Below are 19566 nucleotides of genomic sequence, written 5' to 3'. Positions count from 1 at the left end.
ATTTCTTTCGATTGGCCTTCCTCACTTGTGACCATGTATGCGTGATTGCTGGTCGTTGATTCATCTTCAACGCCTTCCTTCGTGGAATTTCTCTTCTGTCTTTAACTATAGCATCATTGGGCAAAAGTCATGTACCTCAAGCTTCTATGGAATCCGAGATCAAGAGTCTCAAGCTTTTGATGGCAATTACTCCTCGGAAGAATGCGCGTGAAGTTTCTAGATTCCAACATCATTGTCCAGGGTGTGGGGCTATAGATCGCTTTGACTGTCTAGATTTTCTCCTTTGTTGACAAGAATCACTTTAAAGGAAGAGAAGCAAATCCTTCTTTGTGCTTCTTGGCTCGTTGAAGCTGGAAGTCCCGTCAATGAACTCGACATCCTCGCTTTTGAGCTATCATGCTATGCATGCTTCAAGTTTGATAATATGCCTGTGCCTATTACATCCCATCCTTCGTTTCCTGTAGATGGAAGAGAGAGGATGTCATTCTCGACATTATGTTCAGGGAATAGGACTTACCATTTTGAAACGTGATGATCATTTCTGTTTGCCCCTGCTTTCTTGGGAGGGTGTCATTGAATTCGGTGAGTTCACATAATGTGCTTGCTTCAAATGCCCCCTGTCGCACTAAGTCAAAAGGGACGGGAATGATCTTCTAAGACATGAAGTGAGTGAGTCAGAAAGACAAACATGATTAAATTTATCATCTTTTTGAAAGATTTTGGTGATGAAGTGTTTTTTGTTTTCAAAATATATTTTCGGGGGAGAAAAAGTATGAGGAAGCCCAGCCGTCAGTATTCTCCTTGGATGATATATTTTTTTTTTCATGGTTGGATAGCATCACCGGCCTGGTTTGGGATATCGCCTCATGCTCTCAAAATATTTTCAACTTTATTTAATAGGTGGATTTACATTTTGGAAAAGTGTTTTCAAAAGTTAGTTCCTCAAGCGGAACCGATGTTGAAAATAAAAACAAGCCGGACTTAAGAAAGATGTACAAGTTCCCACGTAGGGGAATTATGAAAGGAAATTAACAAAAGGAAATTAACAAAAGGTTCTAGTCAAGTGGGCCTGCACCCATTTCCCTTTACGATCCTTCATTGATGGTGTCCATGAAAAGGTCTCCAAACATGGTGGTCATGTCATTTGGCCCTTCTTTCTTTGTTGCTAAGGGTGGCACTTCATTGCCTGAATAATATATGGCCTTCACCAGCCCTTGATGAATATCGGCGGTATGTGCTTTGACATTTCTGCTTTGACTGTCTTCAAAACTGAATACCGCATTTACTTTGTCAGTGTGATCAGGGAGCGAATTGCTCTAGAATGAGAAAGCTTTAGTGTCTAACAAAGTTATGGATTCGAGTCTTGAGGGCGAAGCATTCATCGGGCCGAGTGCCCCACTTCTCCCATGTGATAGTCGCATTTTTGGACGGGTCATAGCTGGAGAAGCTTTCAGCATTAGGTCATCTTGGCTCGCCGATAGGAGATTCTTGTTCCTGAGGATCGCCAAAAACCCGGGAAGGAGATCCAGAAGTGGAGTGAATTGTCTCCTATTGTTGTAGTGCTGGGGCGATTGACGGCTGGTGGTCTGTTGCTGTCTTGCACTTGTCTGAATTGTTGGAGAATGATTGTAGGTCGCATTGACATCTACCATGGGTTTTTTTTATCTTTTTCTTCATGCTGAACCCGCCCGTGGATGCAGGTTCGCGTGAACCAACCATCCTCAACCCTATCTCGATTTGCTCCCCTCTACTGAATGAGTTGATTAAATGATTCCGGCGATCGTGGTTACCATTCGATTGCGGTACTCATAAGGAGGGTTTTGATAAACATCTTTCTCACTGAAATCGCTTGTTCAGGACTGATTTGGGTGGCCAGATTCTCCATCGGATAGTATATTCTTTGAACGATTCATACTTTTTCTTTTCGGTTCGCTCAAGATCCTCACGAGAAGGGGTAATATCCATTATGAACTTATACTGCTTGAGGAATGCCTCACTCACTTCGCTCCATGCTTCGAGGAGATTCATGTTCTTTGTAATGTACCACCTTAGGGCAGGGCCTATTAGACTTGATTGGAACAACTGGATCATTAATGGTGCATTATTAACGTATTGGGTCATTCGAACCAAGTACATTTGCAAATGAGCCCTAGGACAAGTCGTGCCATCGTATTTCTCAAACTCAGGCATTTTGAATTTTTCTGGCATTTTGACATTGGAATAAATGGAGAGGTCCGTCAAAGTAGGATCTTGGAGGCCTTGTAGTTGTTTCAGCTTCTCCTCGAGCTTTTCGAGGCGTCATGCTCAGTTTTAGACAAACTATCTCGCCTAGCTTTCTCGATCATGGTTGGGTGCGGATCATCCTCCAATTCAGGCATGTTATTGTCGGTATCTCCACCTTGATCACCCATAGTAGATGATTGTGGCAACAATACTTCGATTGAGGCTGGGGCGGGAGTGAGTTTGCCCTGGATGGAGTCTATCTGCTTCGAAAGTTGTTGAAGCACATTGAAGACTTGCTTCATTTCACTTTCCATGACCGCAATACGGCTTGGTACATTTTTTTCGGCCATTCTTGCTCTTGCTTTTGAACGAGTCTAGATCGGCTAACGTTGACGTTCCGTAATTACCCTGATGAATAAGCAAGTGTGTGTGAATACAAGGCGTAGATAGGGAGTCAGTCCATGATGACGACCTAATCCTACTCATTTCGTTTATTCATGAAAAGGTAGACGATTTCCTAAGCATGGATTGAAAAAGGGCACGTGACATGTTAACATGAGCTAAAAAGATATTCAATTTGAAAGGCGAAGAAAGCATGAGTTGCAACAAATTTTGAAAATGATTTCTATCGCTTTTTTTTTTTTTTTTTTTTGAGGCAAATGAAAATTCTTGCCGGAAAAGAATTTTGTAACATGCTTGAGAATAAAAACATCAACTGAAAGTAATTTTTTTGCAATTTTTTTTTAAACTTTAAAAAAAAACTTTATGACAATTACTTTCAAATTTAGATGACCGCGATATTAAATCCTACACTAATCATGGACTACTCAATATATACAGGAAGGTAAGTAAATTGCAAGGTACATGAAATAAAAACTTACTTCACACGAGAAATTAATGGCAATCACATAGACATGCGCATGATATGTGCGGCTCGATTTCTAACTGAGAAGGTTTGTTGAGATTAAAAGGATATCCGCCCATCGCAGTCTCGCGTTAGCAGCATACCCTCCTAACCTCGGCTAAGAAATTCGGGGAAAAGAAAGGCAACCTCTACATCGCAGTCTCGCGTTCGAGGTCGTATCTTTCTTAACACCATCCTAGAAATCCTATGGCGGCCCAGGTCCGGCGGTCGGGTTGTGTGTGCCATGTGTAGTGTTTAAAATAGTAAAGCATGCACAACAGTTTATAATCACAAAACATTTTATTTAAACAGAATAAAAAAACTTTAAGCTATTATCCTGCACAAAAGAAAAAACCCAAGTCAGCAAAGCATTTAAACAAAGATAAAAATGGCCTAAGTCCTCAAAGTCCCCGGTGAGTCGCGTAAGCTGTCGCGACCTTTTTTCTTCGGTGCCCGCACCGGGTACGGGCGCCTAAGGAGAGGCTAATGGCTCGGCTGAAATTAGTTAAGCCCGGACTCTCCCAAGTCCACCAATTCACGACTTTAATAGTTTGAGTTTTTAACCTATAAATCAATTTTTAAAATGGAGTCGCCACTAATCGGTTTGGGGTGGGTCGATTAGAAACCCAAGCGAAGTATCGGGAGAAATACTTGCTCCTGCGCAACCAGAGAAATTAGGATCGGAAACTTGATTACACTAGTTAATCACTAATGCCCTTTCAGTACCTAATCTTATTTAAACCCTAAGGCTTTTGGATTTTTGAGGGATTTTCCATGCATTTTTTGAGGAAAAACATTTTTGAGTATTTTCTCATTTTTTGACATAAAAAGGGATTTTTTTATTTTTGGAAAAATACAAGTCTTTTTTGGCTTTTTCATGAATTTTTGGCGTTTTTTTTTGGATTTTTGGCATTTTTTGGAAAATATGAAATTTTTTTGATTTTTTTATTTTTCGGAAAATAAAATATTTTTTAATAATTTTTTAATATTTTTCGATTTTCTGGAAATTAAAACATTTTTAATATTTTTTGAAAATAAAATACTTTTGATTTTTGTTTTTGAAAATAAAATATTTATTATTTTATATTAAAATAATAAAATAAAATCGACTTCGGTCGGATCCGCGAGTTGGGTCCGACCCGGCCGGCGACCCATCATGTGGAAGGGCGCTACGCGGGCCCGACTCGAATTTTTCCGGCTTTTTCTTTTCTTTTTTTTTTAAATCAAAAACGACGCCGTGGTCGGGCGTTTGGGGGACGCCCGGCCGGCCCGACGACATTCGGTCCACTACCCGTTCCGCGACCCGGCTCCCCCGCAAACCCTACCCGACCCGGATCCGAATCGCGACCCGGTCTTCAGCCCTGCCCGCACTGTGGAATCCCTACCCGGTTCCCAATCCGGGTCTCACCCGACAACCCGGGGTCGCGACCCGGAAAATTGGGAACCCTAAGTTCCCGAATCGCGCGCGCCGAGGCACGACAAATGGGGACGACAAAATGGATGGCGGCAGCGGGGGGCAACGAAACGGCGGCGGCGACAGCGGCCGACGTAGTGACGAGAGTTGGACCGTGGAGTGGGGAAATTATGGCGACGGCAACGGCGGTGGTGGCGGTAGCACTACCGCCGTGGCGATGGCGTCCGGATGGTGGTGGCTGGGCAACTCGGTTTCCCGATCTGCGCGGCGTCGACGGATCGATCACGGCCGCAGGTGGGGCACGACAACAAGCCGTCAAAGCAACGGCGTCGGGAGGCGAGGCGAACGGCTGCGGCACGGCGTCCGGCGGCAACAACAGGCAAAAAAACTCGACCGGACCTCCTCGGCCTTAATTTCTCCTCACTCATGCCGGATCCGAGCCTCCACCGGCCGGATCGACCTTCTCGAAGTCACTGCCACCCGCCCTCCCCGAAGTCTCTGGTGGAGGGTGGGCCGAGCTTGCGACTCGAGCTCTCTTTGCGCTCGCCCTTCGATCCTTCCCAATGTCTCTCAGTGAAGGATTTCCGAGCTCGCCACACCCTCCGACGATGCTTGCGGCCACCTATTTATAGGCAAAGGAACTCCGGTCGACAGAGGGGTTCGGTCGCCGGCCTCCGGCTTGCCCACCGGTTCCGCTCGCCGAACCGGTGTCCCATCGAGCTTTCAGCGAAGCTCGCTTAGCATTGATGGCGCCTGCGATCTTATCCCCTTCGGCCAACGTCGGCCTACTCTCATCAGCCGTAGGCTGTCCTTCGCGCGTCGGCTTCCCTCGCGCGCGTGAGTTGCAGCGGCGAAGGAGAGGGAAGGAAGGAATAAGAAGAAGAGAGAAAAGGGGGCCGGGCCGAGGGGTGAAGGGAAAATGGGCCACATGGGCCACGCGGAGGGGGAAGAAAGGGAAAAGAAAAAAGGGCTGGGCTTTTGTTGTTGTTTTTTTTTTTGTTTGTTTATCAATTATCTTATTTATCCGAAATAAAATAGAAACTTAATAAAATAAAATTAACCTAAGTAAAATTGAGGTGTCAACAGCCCCCTCCCTGTAGAATTGAAGTTCATTTATCTGCACCATAGATAATGGAGCCTACTGTGATTCCTCCGGTAAAGTCAGTGAGGAAGGCCCCCCCTCCTCCTGAACTCATTCCTGGTACCTGCCTAGCTCCTTCACATCTTGGTCTACTTCAGGCGCCTGTAAGATCAATGCCGGAGTCGTCATCGTCCTCAGATAATGAAGTTGTGGATGACATTAGTTCTGGAGGAAGTGATTTTGACTCCCCCCTTGTGGTTGCGTCTTCTATCCTTGAGGAGCCGTCCCCTCCCCAGCTCCCTCCTGAACCTATTGTGGCTGTCCCTAGTCGCCAAAAAGGTAATCATCGCTCTGCTTCTGCTGATGCGGCTATTCCTCTGAGCCTAAAGCCAAAGATTTCCTCGGGGAAGAAACGAGGTGGCAAGAAACGGTAACACCCTTCTTCCTTCCCACTATGTTTTTTGGAGTTTGGAATATTAGGGCCCTCGGTTCCCCCCTTAAGCAGGCTGAGATTAGAAATTTTGTCAGAACCAATCACCTTAGTTGTGTTGGTATTTTGGAGACTAAAATTTCCCCTGCGGCGTTTCCTTTGGTCTCGAATGCTCTCATTCCGGGATGGTGTTGGACCGCTAATAATGATCACTCACCTAGAGAAAGAATCTGGGTGGGTTGGAACTCGGAGACTGCCTCTTTTGCTTTATCTGCCTGCTCATCTCAAGCTATCCACGGCCGCCTGGTTTGTCTGAAGAGAGGTATTTCTTTTATCCTCACTGTAGTGTTTGCGGAGCACTCATTTATCTTGAGAAGACCCCTTTGGGTTGACTTAATTCAGTCTAGTCTCCAAGTTGTGGAGTCGCCCTGGATTATTGCAGGGGATTTCAATGCCATTCGGTCTTCTTTCGATAGAGCTGATAGTTCCAACTATTGGATCCTGGCGTTTAATGACTTTGGCGATTGTCTTAATCAAGCTGGGTTGGATGATCTCAGATATGTGGCGAACAGATTTACATGGTCAGCTTCCTCTGGTCCTACTCGCAAACAAAGGAAAATTGACAGGGTGTTGACTAACTCGACCTGGAACTCTATTTTCTCCTTTTCTGAGGCATCGTTTCTTCCTCCTGGAGTCTTAGATCATTCTCCTATGATGGTTAGGATTTTGCCTATTCCCAATGTCACGCCCAAACCTCGAGCGCGCCAACATCCCACCATGGTGATTGTGCGTACCGGGATTAGTTGCTTTGAATCTGACGGCAACCCATCCGCTCCTTGGGATCGAAATAGTGTTCAGCCGAGGTGGGTCGATCAGGTTGAACGTCTTCAGGTCGGTCTCCGGGTTCTAGTTTCCTCCCCCGACCCCGACCACGTAGAAGGTGTAGCCGTGCAAGTGCATCGGGTGAGCTACCGAGGCGTTCAGAATGTTGGTCCCTTGATACACCATCTCCACCTCTTCGCCATAGTTCAGCACCTTCACTTTAGTCCCCTGGATCGGCTCCGTCGTATTGACTAGAAGATCGTCCGCCGTGAAATTGAAGAACGTCGGTGGCTGGTCAGGGAAGTCAGTCGTGTAGAATCCACTCGTGTTCCTTTAACAATCATGCGGTCGGTGTTATAGCGATATCAAAATACAAAAAAAATCTCATTTTTATTGGCAATGAGATGCTGTCGATCCTGTTTATATTGCTTGTATATGACCACATGATATATATATATATATATATAGTGGGCACATGGGTTCTCCACCTTCCGTGCCTTATTAAATTTCAATCATCGATTTGTGCACATGAAATTCTCATCGACAGTCGAGATTAGTTAAGACACCAAAAGAATTATATCGTGTGAAATAGAGAATTTTCACCCCCTCGAAGTGGATGAGTTACCTGTAGTAGGCTGAGAGTACATCAGTGTTCGGGTTGACCCAAGAAATATTATTCAAGCTCGAACCCATCCGCTCACTGGCATACCAAAAGATGTTTATCGACGCCGTGACGTACATTCTGGTACTTATGTCCAGTGGAACATCAACGGGGTGGTCCACGCTGGCTAAGCTTCGAAGTTTCCGAGTAAATTGGATTTGAGCATCGATGTCATAGTAGGATGGGAGGTGAACGGGGAGCTCGGGTTCCTCGGGAGAGGCATAACTCCCACGGTACTGGAGGATGGCGGACGCGTTCGTCTTGTCGAACTCGGTGTATAGCAGTTTCCCGGAGTAGTACTGCCGAGCGACGATGTAGTAGTGGCCGAGTGACTGATTGGCCACAAGCAGCACGTCGATGGTCTGCCCCGGAGAGATCATGATGTAGTCGGTGACGAAGGGCTTCACGTACCCTCCGTCCATGCCGACAACCACGAGGTTGTGGCTTGCGATGGCTAGAAGAGCTCCGCATTCATGTCTGCGTTGACTATCCGAACGTGGTAGGTCTTCCCGAAGTCGACATACCAACGGTAGGTCGATTCTGCAACCATGCAAGTAACAAAAAGGAAAAGAATACAAGAATTTGTAACATAGGTACTGGATCTAGGCATGTTCCAATTTGGCAACGTCGTTTTGGACTGCAACATACCGTTGGAGCAGGGGCAAAAGTCCCCTGGCTGGCCATTGATGGTGTATGCATCTGAGGTGGGCAAGTCTGTACCTTCAGCCAAGTCATAGTCAACCAGCTCTTGATAATCATCTATGTACCAGGACCCTTTCAGAGAAAAAAAGGAGGAACAAAACGCTTAATAATCCACCATCAATTACAAGTCCGAGATACCCTTTTTGTCTTGGAAACCATATCATGAAATCATTTTAAATAGAACATAATGCAGTAGCTCTTATTTATCTACGGTTAAACGACTCTTTTTTCTCTCCCTGTCCGGAGAAAATACTCGTTATATCCTCGAAATACTTACTCTTTAAGGTTCCTGCTCATGAGCACGAGCGTCTTATGACATTCGCGTTCCACTATAAGATTTTTAGTTGCTACCAAAATACTAAATTGCGGTATAGGTTCTAATTTATCAGCACTTGAAAGAACTATTGTTCATTTTAGGAGAAAATGGACATATATGAATATGCATAAATGCCTCCTTTCTTCTTGCGGCCTTACCGTTTCCTTCATTGAGAACAAAGGGCAGAGGTGCGTAAATGTGCACCCACTGAGAATGCTCTAGTACGTACCAAATTTCATGCATGCCATGCAAAATGAATCTAAATAAATTTTCCGCGAATTAATTTTCTAGACTTTCACAAATTTAGTTTGATGAAATTGATTAATTAATGAAAAACACTCGCTTACTTTTAACCTGCTGTATTTTTTTTCTTTTGTGGTGTGAATGTCCAAACCCTCATGGGTTCTGCGCATCGGTTAGAGTATATATAAAACTCGAAATGGTCGGTCTTATTGAAATGAAGAGGAGGCGGCATGGAAATTTCCGTACATACCAAGGACTAAAACTTCATCTGCATCGGGCTGTTGGAAGGGGTAAGTGCTTCCTTCGGCCGGATAAATGACAATTGCGCCATGGACACTCGCACGGGTCCAATCACTATGAGCATGCCACCAAACCGTGCCTTCTTCCGTGGTGAAATTGACTTCATAAGTGAAGCTCAAACCGACTGGAATGGCACATTGTGTTATGTACTCCGGACCATCGAACCATGGATTTCTTGGTTGCATAACTCCGTGCCTATTACAAAGTCAAAATAAGCAAACAATTTCCTCTCCTTTTGTCTGCAGTTACATTCAAATATGATTGGCAAACTTTATCATAACCATCTCTCCGTGATTCTAACATTCGCAGTCACAAACTCTCTTAGTATTAACTCTTTTTTAGATGGAAATTAATTTGAGGTAATTTTATCAAGGGTATCAATTTGGAATTTTTATGAAATGAAAAATTAATTCAAGGTAAATGAGACATGTAAATACCATTTTGAAATTTTTAATAATATTAATCCTTTTTAATACGTACAATCCTTAATATCATACAACGACATGGACATATAGATAACAATCTCTATCTAAATTTTGAAAGTTCGATTAGCGCTCAAAACACAATATTCTATACTTGAAGCTTGAACAAAAAAATAATTGATCGTCAAAAGTTCTTAATTACAAGATGCACACATTTGATTGTTTAGTTTATATTAAAATGATGCATACATTTGATTATCGTCCAAGGCATCAATTGTCCTCGTGAAAAAATGCGCGGTGAAGTATTTTAAAAATAAAAAATTTTGTATTAAAAAGTGCAATGGGTTCTCATTAACAAGTGGGAAAATTGTCTAAAATATCTTTACTTCTTATACAACGATTAATTCAGTCATAAATTTTCAATTTTGGCCAATTTAATCTTGAAAATAAATTTGCGATATTTTCAACAAATTTTGGTAAAAACTCGCTCGATGGGGAATGATTTTTGCAAATTTTTAAATTTATCTATTTACTCTTTTATTTTATTTTCTTTTTTTCTCTTTTTGTTCCCTTTCACCCGTGATCAGTCAAGGCAATCGTGCTTGCGAAGACCTAGGCAAGGGCGTCACAATTCTCACTTGGGCAAGAGGTGGCTGGCAAGGGCCTCTACACAAATTTGGGTGAGGGGTAACTAGCAAGGGCAAACCTAGCTCAAGAGAAGGTGACCCTCGCCTATGGCTAGTGTTGGGAATGACTCGATCCCGAAATACCGGATTCGACACTAAATCGAACCCCTAAATCAATGCGGAAGACGAAGCCCGGGAAAACGAACACGCATCACCGATCCTAAAGCACACCACGGATTCGAGCGTACCTTTAGCCACAGATTAAATACCGACGTTGATGGAGGAAGAGAAATTGAGCAATTCGATCCGGTGAAGTCTTGAAGGGAGGAAGAACAAGCCGTATGCTTACTTTGTCTTTTCTTTTGTCTTTTGAGAGAGAATACGCGGGAGAGAGACGACGTGAATTCTGATTTCAACCAACCTCTTCTCTCTCTCTCTCTCCTCCCTTTTATACCTCCTCTTTCCACGGGCCTTATTCCCGTGGACCGGGCTTTCTGGCCCAACTTTGGCGGATGGGCCTTAAGCCCAAATCAAATAAAGCCTTCATCTCCCACTCGCACATGGTGGTCCAAAACCAACATGGGCGGACAGGCCCCACTCGGGCCCATCGAGAATAATCCATCATAGACTCTCTCTTAACATGGTGGGCCGAACAATATTCTCTTTACCTCTCTTCAACATTCATACCGGTGAATAATCCGTGCGACCAGCATACTTTGAGAGCTCGTTGCTATACATCTGTTAGGAATATATAGCATCTCATTAATGGGCGTCATACTCCGAGTAGATTTAGTATGCAGTACCCTAGATCGATCGATCACATTTATATCTCTCTCGATCTCTTTTAAACAATGATATATATTGTATTCACAATTATAATTATCACAAAGACAGTTATAATTGGTCGACCAGTGAATACAAAACTATAATGTGATTCTCCAAAATCGATCTTCCTCTTTCCTTCAAACTCTCAATTTCAGTTCAGCTTGCTTTTCTAGAAATGTCCCATTAGATCGAATCAAACACATGACCATTGGCAACATCCTAAGATAGCAAACACTAAATAGAAATCTTGAGAATAAGTAAGAGTCATGAGGGGACAAAAATTGAGGAACTCTTTCCTCAAGAGTCTCACACGTCATAAAAGTTGAGATCAAACTTTTTGCCACTCTTATTGGTCGTCTTATGCATACGTAGTATGAAATACGTATTACGGTATTAACTCCTTTCCCATGGAGCGTATGTCTACACTTTTCAATACCGTACAGATGATAGTTCAGACATACCTAATGTCTAACTTGAGTTCACATATCTACTCAATCACAAAATTCATAGAACTCACATCTGGCATCGTAGACAGATAAAGCAAAATATGTGGGGTATTTCACTTTCGGACATCGTAAGTATTATGTCCTCATCTTAACACTTAGTTAAGGCGACATACGTATTTTAAGCTTGAGCTCTCGATTATCACCTAGATAATAAGCTTAAAATCAGTCTCATCTCTATTTATCACACAAGAAACGAGGCGATTACCCGTGTGAGTGGGCTAATCTTATATCTGTCCGACATACTTCTCAACTTAAAATAATGCACTGAGCATTAAGATGCATAAAGATCATACAAAGATTCATAGGCATTAATAATGAAACAACACTAGTTCATAAATGTGAACAACTCAGGGAAATTACAATCCAGTACATCAGACTCTACGCAATCCTAGAGATTTTACATGACCACAAACACATCTCTAGGTATTGGCTTTGTCATAGGATCTGCTACCATTCTATGCGTAGATATGTACTCAAGTTCACATCCTTTCGTGCAACCATATCCTTGACAAAGTTATACTTGGTATCTATATGTTTGGTCTTGCCATGATACTTTGGATCTTTGGTGTATGCTATAGCTGCTTGGCTATCACAGTTAACCAATAATTGATTTGCAGCTTTCTCAATAACACCTAAATGATCCAAGAATCTCTTAAGCCAAACCGCTTGTATAATGCTCGTCGATAATGCCACGAACTCAGCTTCCATCGTGGATAAGGCTATGCATGTTTGCTTCTTACTACTCCATGATATGGCACCATTGCTCAAAGAAGAAAGCAAATCCTGAGGTAGATTTTCTTTCATCTAAATCTCCTCCCCAATCAGCATCTCGAATAGCCTTCAAGTCGCAGATCCTTTCCTTGGTAATTCAACTTGTAATCAGCAGCTTCCTTCGATACCTCAGTATTCTCTTTAACGGCTTTTCAATGTGCTGGACCTGGATTGGATTGGTATCTACTCACCATTCCAACTGCAAAACATATGTCGGGTCTTGTACACATCATAGTGTACATCAAGCTCCCAACAAAGACTTGCATAAGGAACATGTTTCATTTGTTCCTTCTCTTGTGGAGTCCTTGGACACAGTCTGTGGCTTAATCCTTCACCTTTTGCAATAGGAGTGTCTATGGGTTTACAATCTTGCATACGAAACCGTTCTAGAACTTTGTTTATATAAGTTTCTTACGAAAGAGACAACGATCTCTTCGAACGATCTCTTGAAATCTTAACTCCAAGAATGTATGCAGCCTCACCCATATCTCATCTCAAAGTTGGAAGACAACCAACTTTTGACAATCTTAACAAACTCCATATTGCTTCCAGCAATTAGTATATCATCAACATATAATGATATGATCACAAATTGATCCTTGGATCTTTTGATATATACGCAATGATCCTCATCAATCATCGTAAAATCATATGCCATTATGGCATTATGAAAGCGTATATACCATTGTCTTGATGATCGCTTAAGACCATATATCGACCTCAAAAGTCGACATACTTTTTCTTCTTTTGGCCTTTCACTATGAAACCAACAGGTTGTTCCATATATATCTCTTCCTCCAATTCTCCATTAAGGAAAGCAGTCTTTACATCCATTTGATGTAATTCAAGATCCGGACTAGCCACTATTGCCGAATAATGCGAATTGAGGTAAATCTCACTACAGAGAAAACGTATCTTCATAATCAATTCCTTCCTGTTGATTATATCCATTCGCCACAAGGCGAGCCTTATGCCTTTCAATCGAGCCATCAGCCTTTCGCTTTATTTTGAGAACCCATTTGTTCCCAATAGCTCTGCGTCCTTTTGCGAAGATCAAATCCGGTTCCCGCACTTGGTTTGATTTCATTGACTCCATTTCCTCTTCCATTGCATTGATCCATTTTTCCTTACTAGGGCAATTCGAGCATCATTAATATTTCTTGGCTCATCCTCATCTTGTGGAGCAACCATAAAAGTTTCCCTTCAATGCCAAAACGTCGACGGGAATACTTTAGCAACTTGTTCGCCTAATGGGAGATTGTACACTTTGCACATCATTTCCCATTATGCTCCCACTTGATTAGGTAATGATGTCGTCTCATCAAGTGGTTGCAATTGAGAATGAGTTGAATTCAATTCATCACTTCTCATATTACTCCCACTTGGACGAAGTCCACTAAGGTCATTATCTTGATCCAAGGTTTCAAATAGGGAACAATCTTCCCCTATTTCGCCCTTCTTAGGAAATTCATCCTCTAAGAATGTGATATCTCGTGATTCAAATTCAGTTATACTCCCACTTTCCTGCTCACCAATGAACACATACCCTTTCAAGTGTTCCGAGTATCTTATGAAAATACTTTTCTTTCCTCTGGGACCCAATTTCCCAAACTTGTGAGAGGACTCATGTGTATAGGCAGCACAACCCCATGGCTTAAGAAAACTCAAGTCCGGTTTTCTACCTGTCCATAACTCATATGGAGTAAAGGTAACTGATTTGGAAGGCACTCGGTTAAGTATATAGGCAACAGTTAACAACGCATCACTCCAAAAAGTGATATGTAAGTTAGCATGCGCCATCATAGACCTAACCATTTCTAGTAGGGTTCTGTTTCTTCTCTCTGCAACACCATTTTGTTGAGGAGTATATGAAATAGACAACTGTATTTCTATTCCTTTTCATCACATTATTTTCTGAACTCATCAGATAAATATTCTCAACCTCGATCGGATCTAAATACTTTTATTTTCTTGTCTAATTGATTTTCTGCCAGGTTCATAAACCTTCTGAAACAACTTATGCTTCAGATTTATGATAAATCAAATAGATATATCCGAATCAAGTAGAATCATCTATAAAAGTGATGAAACAAACAGCCCCTTGCCTTCCTCTCACATTCATTGAACCACGACATTAGAATAAATTAAATGCAGAGGAAATTCAGCTCTTTTATCTTTTCCAAATGGTTTTCTTGTCGTTTTCCCTTCTAGGCAATGCTCACATATGGACAAATCAACTTTTCAATATTGCCCAACAAGCCCTCTTTTGGCTAGTCTTTTCATATATAGCTGGCCCATATAACCAAGTCTAGCATGCCACATATTCACATCTTTATCATATGAAGTAGAAGACGTGAAACAAACATTCACATCATTATCATGTGAAGTAGAGAAGACGTGAAACAAGGGAATAACAATTATTGACATCGCCACAGTCAACGTCTAATACAATAAAACCATCCAGAAAGTGACCACAACTATAGTAGTTCGTATCCAAATACAAATCTACACCTCTATTATGGAAGTTCATATAAAAACCAAGCTTGACCAACATCAAAACAGACACTAAATTTCGACGAATTTCCGGAGCATATAGATCTTCATGTATGAACAAGTTGCGTCCACCACGCATGTTCAATTGGCCGGTGCCAATTAATTTAACTTCATCTCTGGAGTTATTTTCTACATAGATGCACTTAGGTCCAGTTGGTACTCGTCAAAATTTCACGAAGAATTCTCTATCCTTCGCTATATGGTCTGTTACATCTGAATCTATAGTCCACAAAGGATTGGATTCAGCCAATAAAGCAGAACTTGACACATAAGCAAAGTTCTCAAATGTACTAGAGGTGTATACTTTCTTTGGCTCACGACAGTCGCAAGCATAGTGACCTCTCTTGTCACAATTGTAACACCTCACCATTGACATTTTCTTTACTTGAGGATGTTTTCCTCTCTTGTGTTGGTTAACCCTTAATTTCTTGCAATAAGGACTTGATCCTTTGCATGCCCATATATTGAACGAATCAATACGCTTGCGCTTAGAGCTCAAAGCCCTTTCTGAGCTAGAACCAACATTGCCAATATTTATTTTCGGCTCAAATGCCGTTAGGCGGTCCTTTACTAGCTCAAGGTGGCGCACGGCACCCTCAAGATCTTCCATAATTTGGTCAAGAGCTTCTAGTGCTTCTCGCTTTTCCAGCACATATTGAATCTTCATATTCAATATTTCACAATTGTTGCCGTTCATATCAGCAATCACATTCTTAGTTGCCGAAACCATCACCAACACATCGACATACATGCACGAATAATTAATGCCTATCATTTATGCATCCCTATTTGCACAGACCCATCATATTAATGAATAATTTCAAGTAAGGCTTCAGAATCAAAAGGTCACTGTGTTTCCAATCATCCTCCAAAGTCCTAACTCAAAATTATTATTAATATAATTGTCTTATGCAAATACATTCTATGAAGTTACAAAAACTTCTACTACTACCCACAGCAACCAACAGTAACAGAAAGCAATATATAATAGAACATCCAATAAAAAATAATAATGCTTTCAATTAACACAATTAGGTAGTAATCATTACATAATATGTCCACAAATCACACTTAACACATATCAGCCAATACAACTAACACCAAGTCAAAGACACGAACTGGGAAAGATCCTCTTTTGTTCAATTTCTTGATCTTTTCCTTGAAACAATACAATAATATTCATTTACAAAATCCATCACAATTTTCTTATAGGAAGCAGCTCCGTTGACATCCCATATGCGATTCAACACATCTTGCCATTCGTGTGGAAGAGTGTTTATGAAAAATCGCACCATCTCTCGACTTGTGACATAGGACGACCATTCCATACGACCTGTTGAATTTTCCCGTTGACTTCAAGGACATGATCAATTAAGTCACCTCTCCCATCGATGATCACGCCCGCCTATCAACTTAGACAAACCTTATAATTTTGTTCATCCCAGAATCGCGCGAATAGGTGTGCGCAACCTCGGGGAGGCATTGTTCCTGCAACAAATGCAGAACAAATAAGGGATCACATTATAATCCATATAAACTTAATTGAAAAAAGAAACATATTCTTTTCTCTCCTTTTTTTTTTTTTTTTTTTTTTTGGGTCAACGGTCAACGGTCAAAGTCAACGGTCAACGGTCGTCGGTCAACGATGGTCAACAGAGGTCAACGGTCATCGGACCGGTCGGACCGGACGGGCCGGACGGACCGCTCGCGCGGACCGACGCACGTGCCGCTGCAGCGCGGGGGGATGACGCCACGCGAGACGCCATCCGCACGTGCCGCCATGTGCCTTGGTCTCCTGGTGTCGGGTCGCGGCCGGTGCCGTCCGGCGAAAGACGCCGCGATGACGTCATCGGTGACGCCATCCGAACGGTTACCGACCGTTGGATGACGCCACGGTGACGCCATCAAGTGACGCGCACGCGCCGTCGGTCCGCGGACCGGCGCGTGCGCCGCCCGCCGGGCGGCATGCACGCGCCGGTTCGCGACCCGGGCGCGTGGCCGCACGCGCTGGCCAGCGCCGGCGGCGCGCGCGCCCACGCGTAGCGCCTTCCGGCCACACGTGTGGGTGCGTGCGGCGGCTCCAGGCGGTGGTCGACACATCGCCGGACTCGTCTCGACGTCGTGCATCTTCCTATGCAATCACAATTTTATTTTGACTTACGAAATCTCGGAAAAATGGCCGAAAAGCGCTCGGGTGTCGGGGTTTTTGCCCGGTTCCGTACGGCCGAAGAGATTTCGCGAAAAATCAATCAAAAACATCAGAATTGATCGGGAAAAACGTGAACTAGGGCTCTGATACCAATGTTGGGAATGACTGATCCCCGAAATACCGGATTCGACACTAAATCGAACCCCTAAATCAATGCGGAAGACGAAGCCCGGGAAAACGAACACGCATCACCGATCCTAAAGCACACCACGGATTCGAGCGTACCTTTTAGCCACAGATTAAATACCGACGTTGATGGAGGAAGAGAAAATTGAGCAATTCGATCCGGTGAAGCCTTGAAGGGAGGAAGAACAAGCCGTATGCTTACTGTCTTTTCTTTTGTCTTTTGAGAGAGAATACGCGCGGGAGAGAGACGACGTGAATTCTGATTTCAACCAACCTCTTCTCTCTCTCTCTCTCCTCCCTTTTATACCTCCCTCTTTCCACGGGCCTTATTCCCGTGGATCGGGCTTTCTGGGCCCAACTTTGGCGGATGGGCCTTAAGCCCAAATCAAATAAAGCCTTCAGCTAGCGAGTGCAACCTCTCACCTTTGGCTAATGGAGAGAGAGAGAGAGAGAGAGAGAGAGAGAGAACCGATGCATAGTGAGGCCGGAGGTTCCACGGTTGTGAACATTGACGTAGACGGTGTCACCCTTGTGAACCTTGATCACTGGCCCCGGAAAACTCCCGTTCACAACCAATATGCTCTTGGAGCTGCACAGCCTCGTGAACACCTTCTCTTCCACCTTAAAATTTATCAAAGAACCACCGATTACACACGCATATATACTCAAACTATAATCCCAGCACTTAAAAACTATTTCCTTCGTGATATGAATGAAAAAGAGGAAATGAAAAGCATGAGAAGAACTTCAGAAATGCATGCGTGCATCATTATTCACTCACGACGAAGTCGAGGTATTGAGCCTCCGGTCGGACAGAGGAAAAGCACATCGCCATCAGTACAAATGTAAGCAAAATCCCCATGTCCTTGGACCCCATTTCCCAAACGAAGCAAACGAAGAGAAAGAGAGATTTTGCTGGGATTTACCTTCCCATCTGTGTGGGACATATATATATATACACGCAACGCTCATCCAACTTTCTTGCGATTGTCCCGTCACCAATTCTTTACGCCCTCCTGATGGAGGGAGACGCTGTTGCTCGTGGACGACAAGCGTGGAAGATTGTTTTCCCACCAATGGTAGGTGTAACAGTAGGTGTCAGTTTAGATCATTGGGTTGAGCGCAAGATAAGATAATGAAAACTGACTCACACATTCACGTTTGGAAGCTATAGTAATGCAAGGGTTAGGTGATTCAAACGAGCTGGCGAGTATATGAACTCGCTGTTTTGGAAAGGTCGTGTTGAGAATTCCACCTTGGGGTCGACGTGTGCATATATAGGGGTTAGGTACTTGTTTTAGTCTTCCATCTTTCGGTGCGTTTGTGCGATTTGGCCTCCCAACGTTTATTCATTTCGATCAAGTCTTCCGGCTTTATTGATTTGTGTGATTCAGTAAATTGTTAGTCTTATTCTGTGCAATCGATTTTTCTAACTTTCTCAGTTTGTGCAATTAAATCCTCTAGATTGATTGTTCTCACCGAATCGTCATTATAACAAAAATTGTCACTCGGTGCTAACGAAACACCAAACGAGTGCCAAATTAGCGATAAACGAATTAAGAGAAGAGAAAAAGGAGAAAGAAACCTTAATTTGATAATTTTAGTTACAACAGATAAATAAAGTGTTAAATTATAGAAATCAAGAATGTTAGAGGTGAGGAAAATTGTTCAAAAGATCCTAAATTTATTTTTCAATAGCCAATTCAGTCTTAAACATTTTAATTATACCAATTTAGTCCTAAACTTTTTGAGGATACAAATTTAGTGCTAAACTTTTTGACGAATTACTAATGTAGCCTTCCAAATAAATTTTGATTGGAAATATCTAACATGACCATCTAGTTAACACCGATCATATAATAAATTGAGGATCTTATGGACAAGTTTCCCGTTAGAGGACTTGAATGAGCAAAACAATACTTAAATGACCAAACCGTCATTTCCCCGATAGTACAAAATAAATGTTAGAAGATGAAATTGTAAATATATTACACCTTAGAGAACTAAAACCGTAATTAACCCCGTATAAATATTGAAAAAAATGAAGGGTATTTGCAAAAAGGACAAAAGAAAAAAAGTGAAAATTTCTAAGAATCTATACAAAGCGGTCACGCGAAGTGAATTCGTCGACCAATAGACAAATAAAAGCGAGAGACCGGACCAGTAAGAAGAGTAGGGACCGAGGAAGTACGAGACATTCAAACGGGCATCACGTGCTCTTTTCCTTCAAGAATTTTGTTTTCGTGATATAAGGTTTTTTTTTTTTTTTTTTTTGGTCTAAAAACGTGAATTTTCATTGCTAAACTGAAGATGCTGAATTACAAAAAAGTTCGAGATCCGAACATAATATTAACCAAAGGGGATGTGGGGGATGTGTAACCCAATCCATCGGAAGAGAGCTGGCATGATGAGCTTTAGCAACCTAGTCGACC

At 42.6% G+C, this 19566-nt stretch overlaps 1 protein-coding gene across 1 annotated transcript; it reads right to left on the bottom strand.

The window, feature by feature from the left end:
• Positions 1-6748: 6748 nt before the first annotated feature.
• LOC104455098 (laccase-14) lies at positions 6749-18011 on the bottom strand. The gene is given in 7 exon segments (XM_039317507.1): positions 6749-7205; positions 7500-7992; positions 7995-8075; positions 8184-8309; positions 9047-9291; positions 17604-17755; positions 17916-18011. Coding segments are annotated over 7 exon segments (1650 nt in total).
• Between the last annotated feature and the right edge of the window lie 1555 nt (positions 18012-19566).

The sequence above is a fragment of the Eucalyptus grandis genome, chromosome 7 (assembly GCF_016545825.1).
Source record: "Eucalyptus grandis isolate ANBG69807.140 chromosome 7, ASM1654582v1, whole genome shotgun sequence".
Classification (NCBI taxonomy): domain Eukaryota; kingdom Viridiplantae; phylum Streptophyta; class Magnoliopsida; order Myrtales; family Myrtaceae; genus Eucalyptus; species Eucalyptus grandis.
Note: the sequence above shows the minus strand (reverse complement) of the source record. Positions and strands in the feature narration are given on the sequence as shown.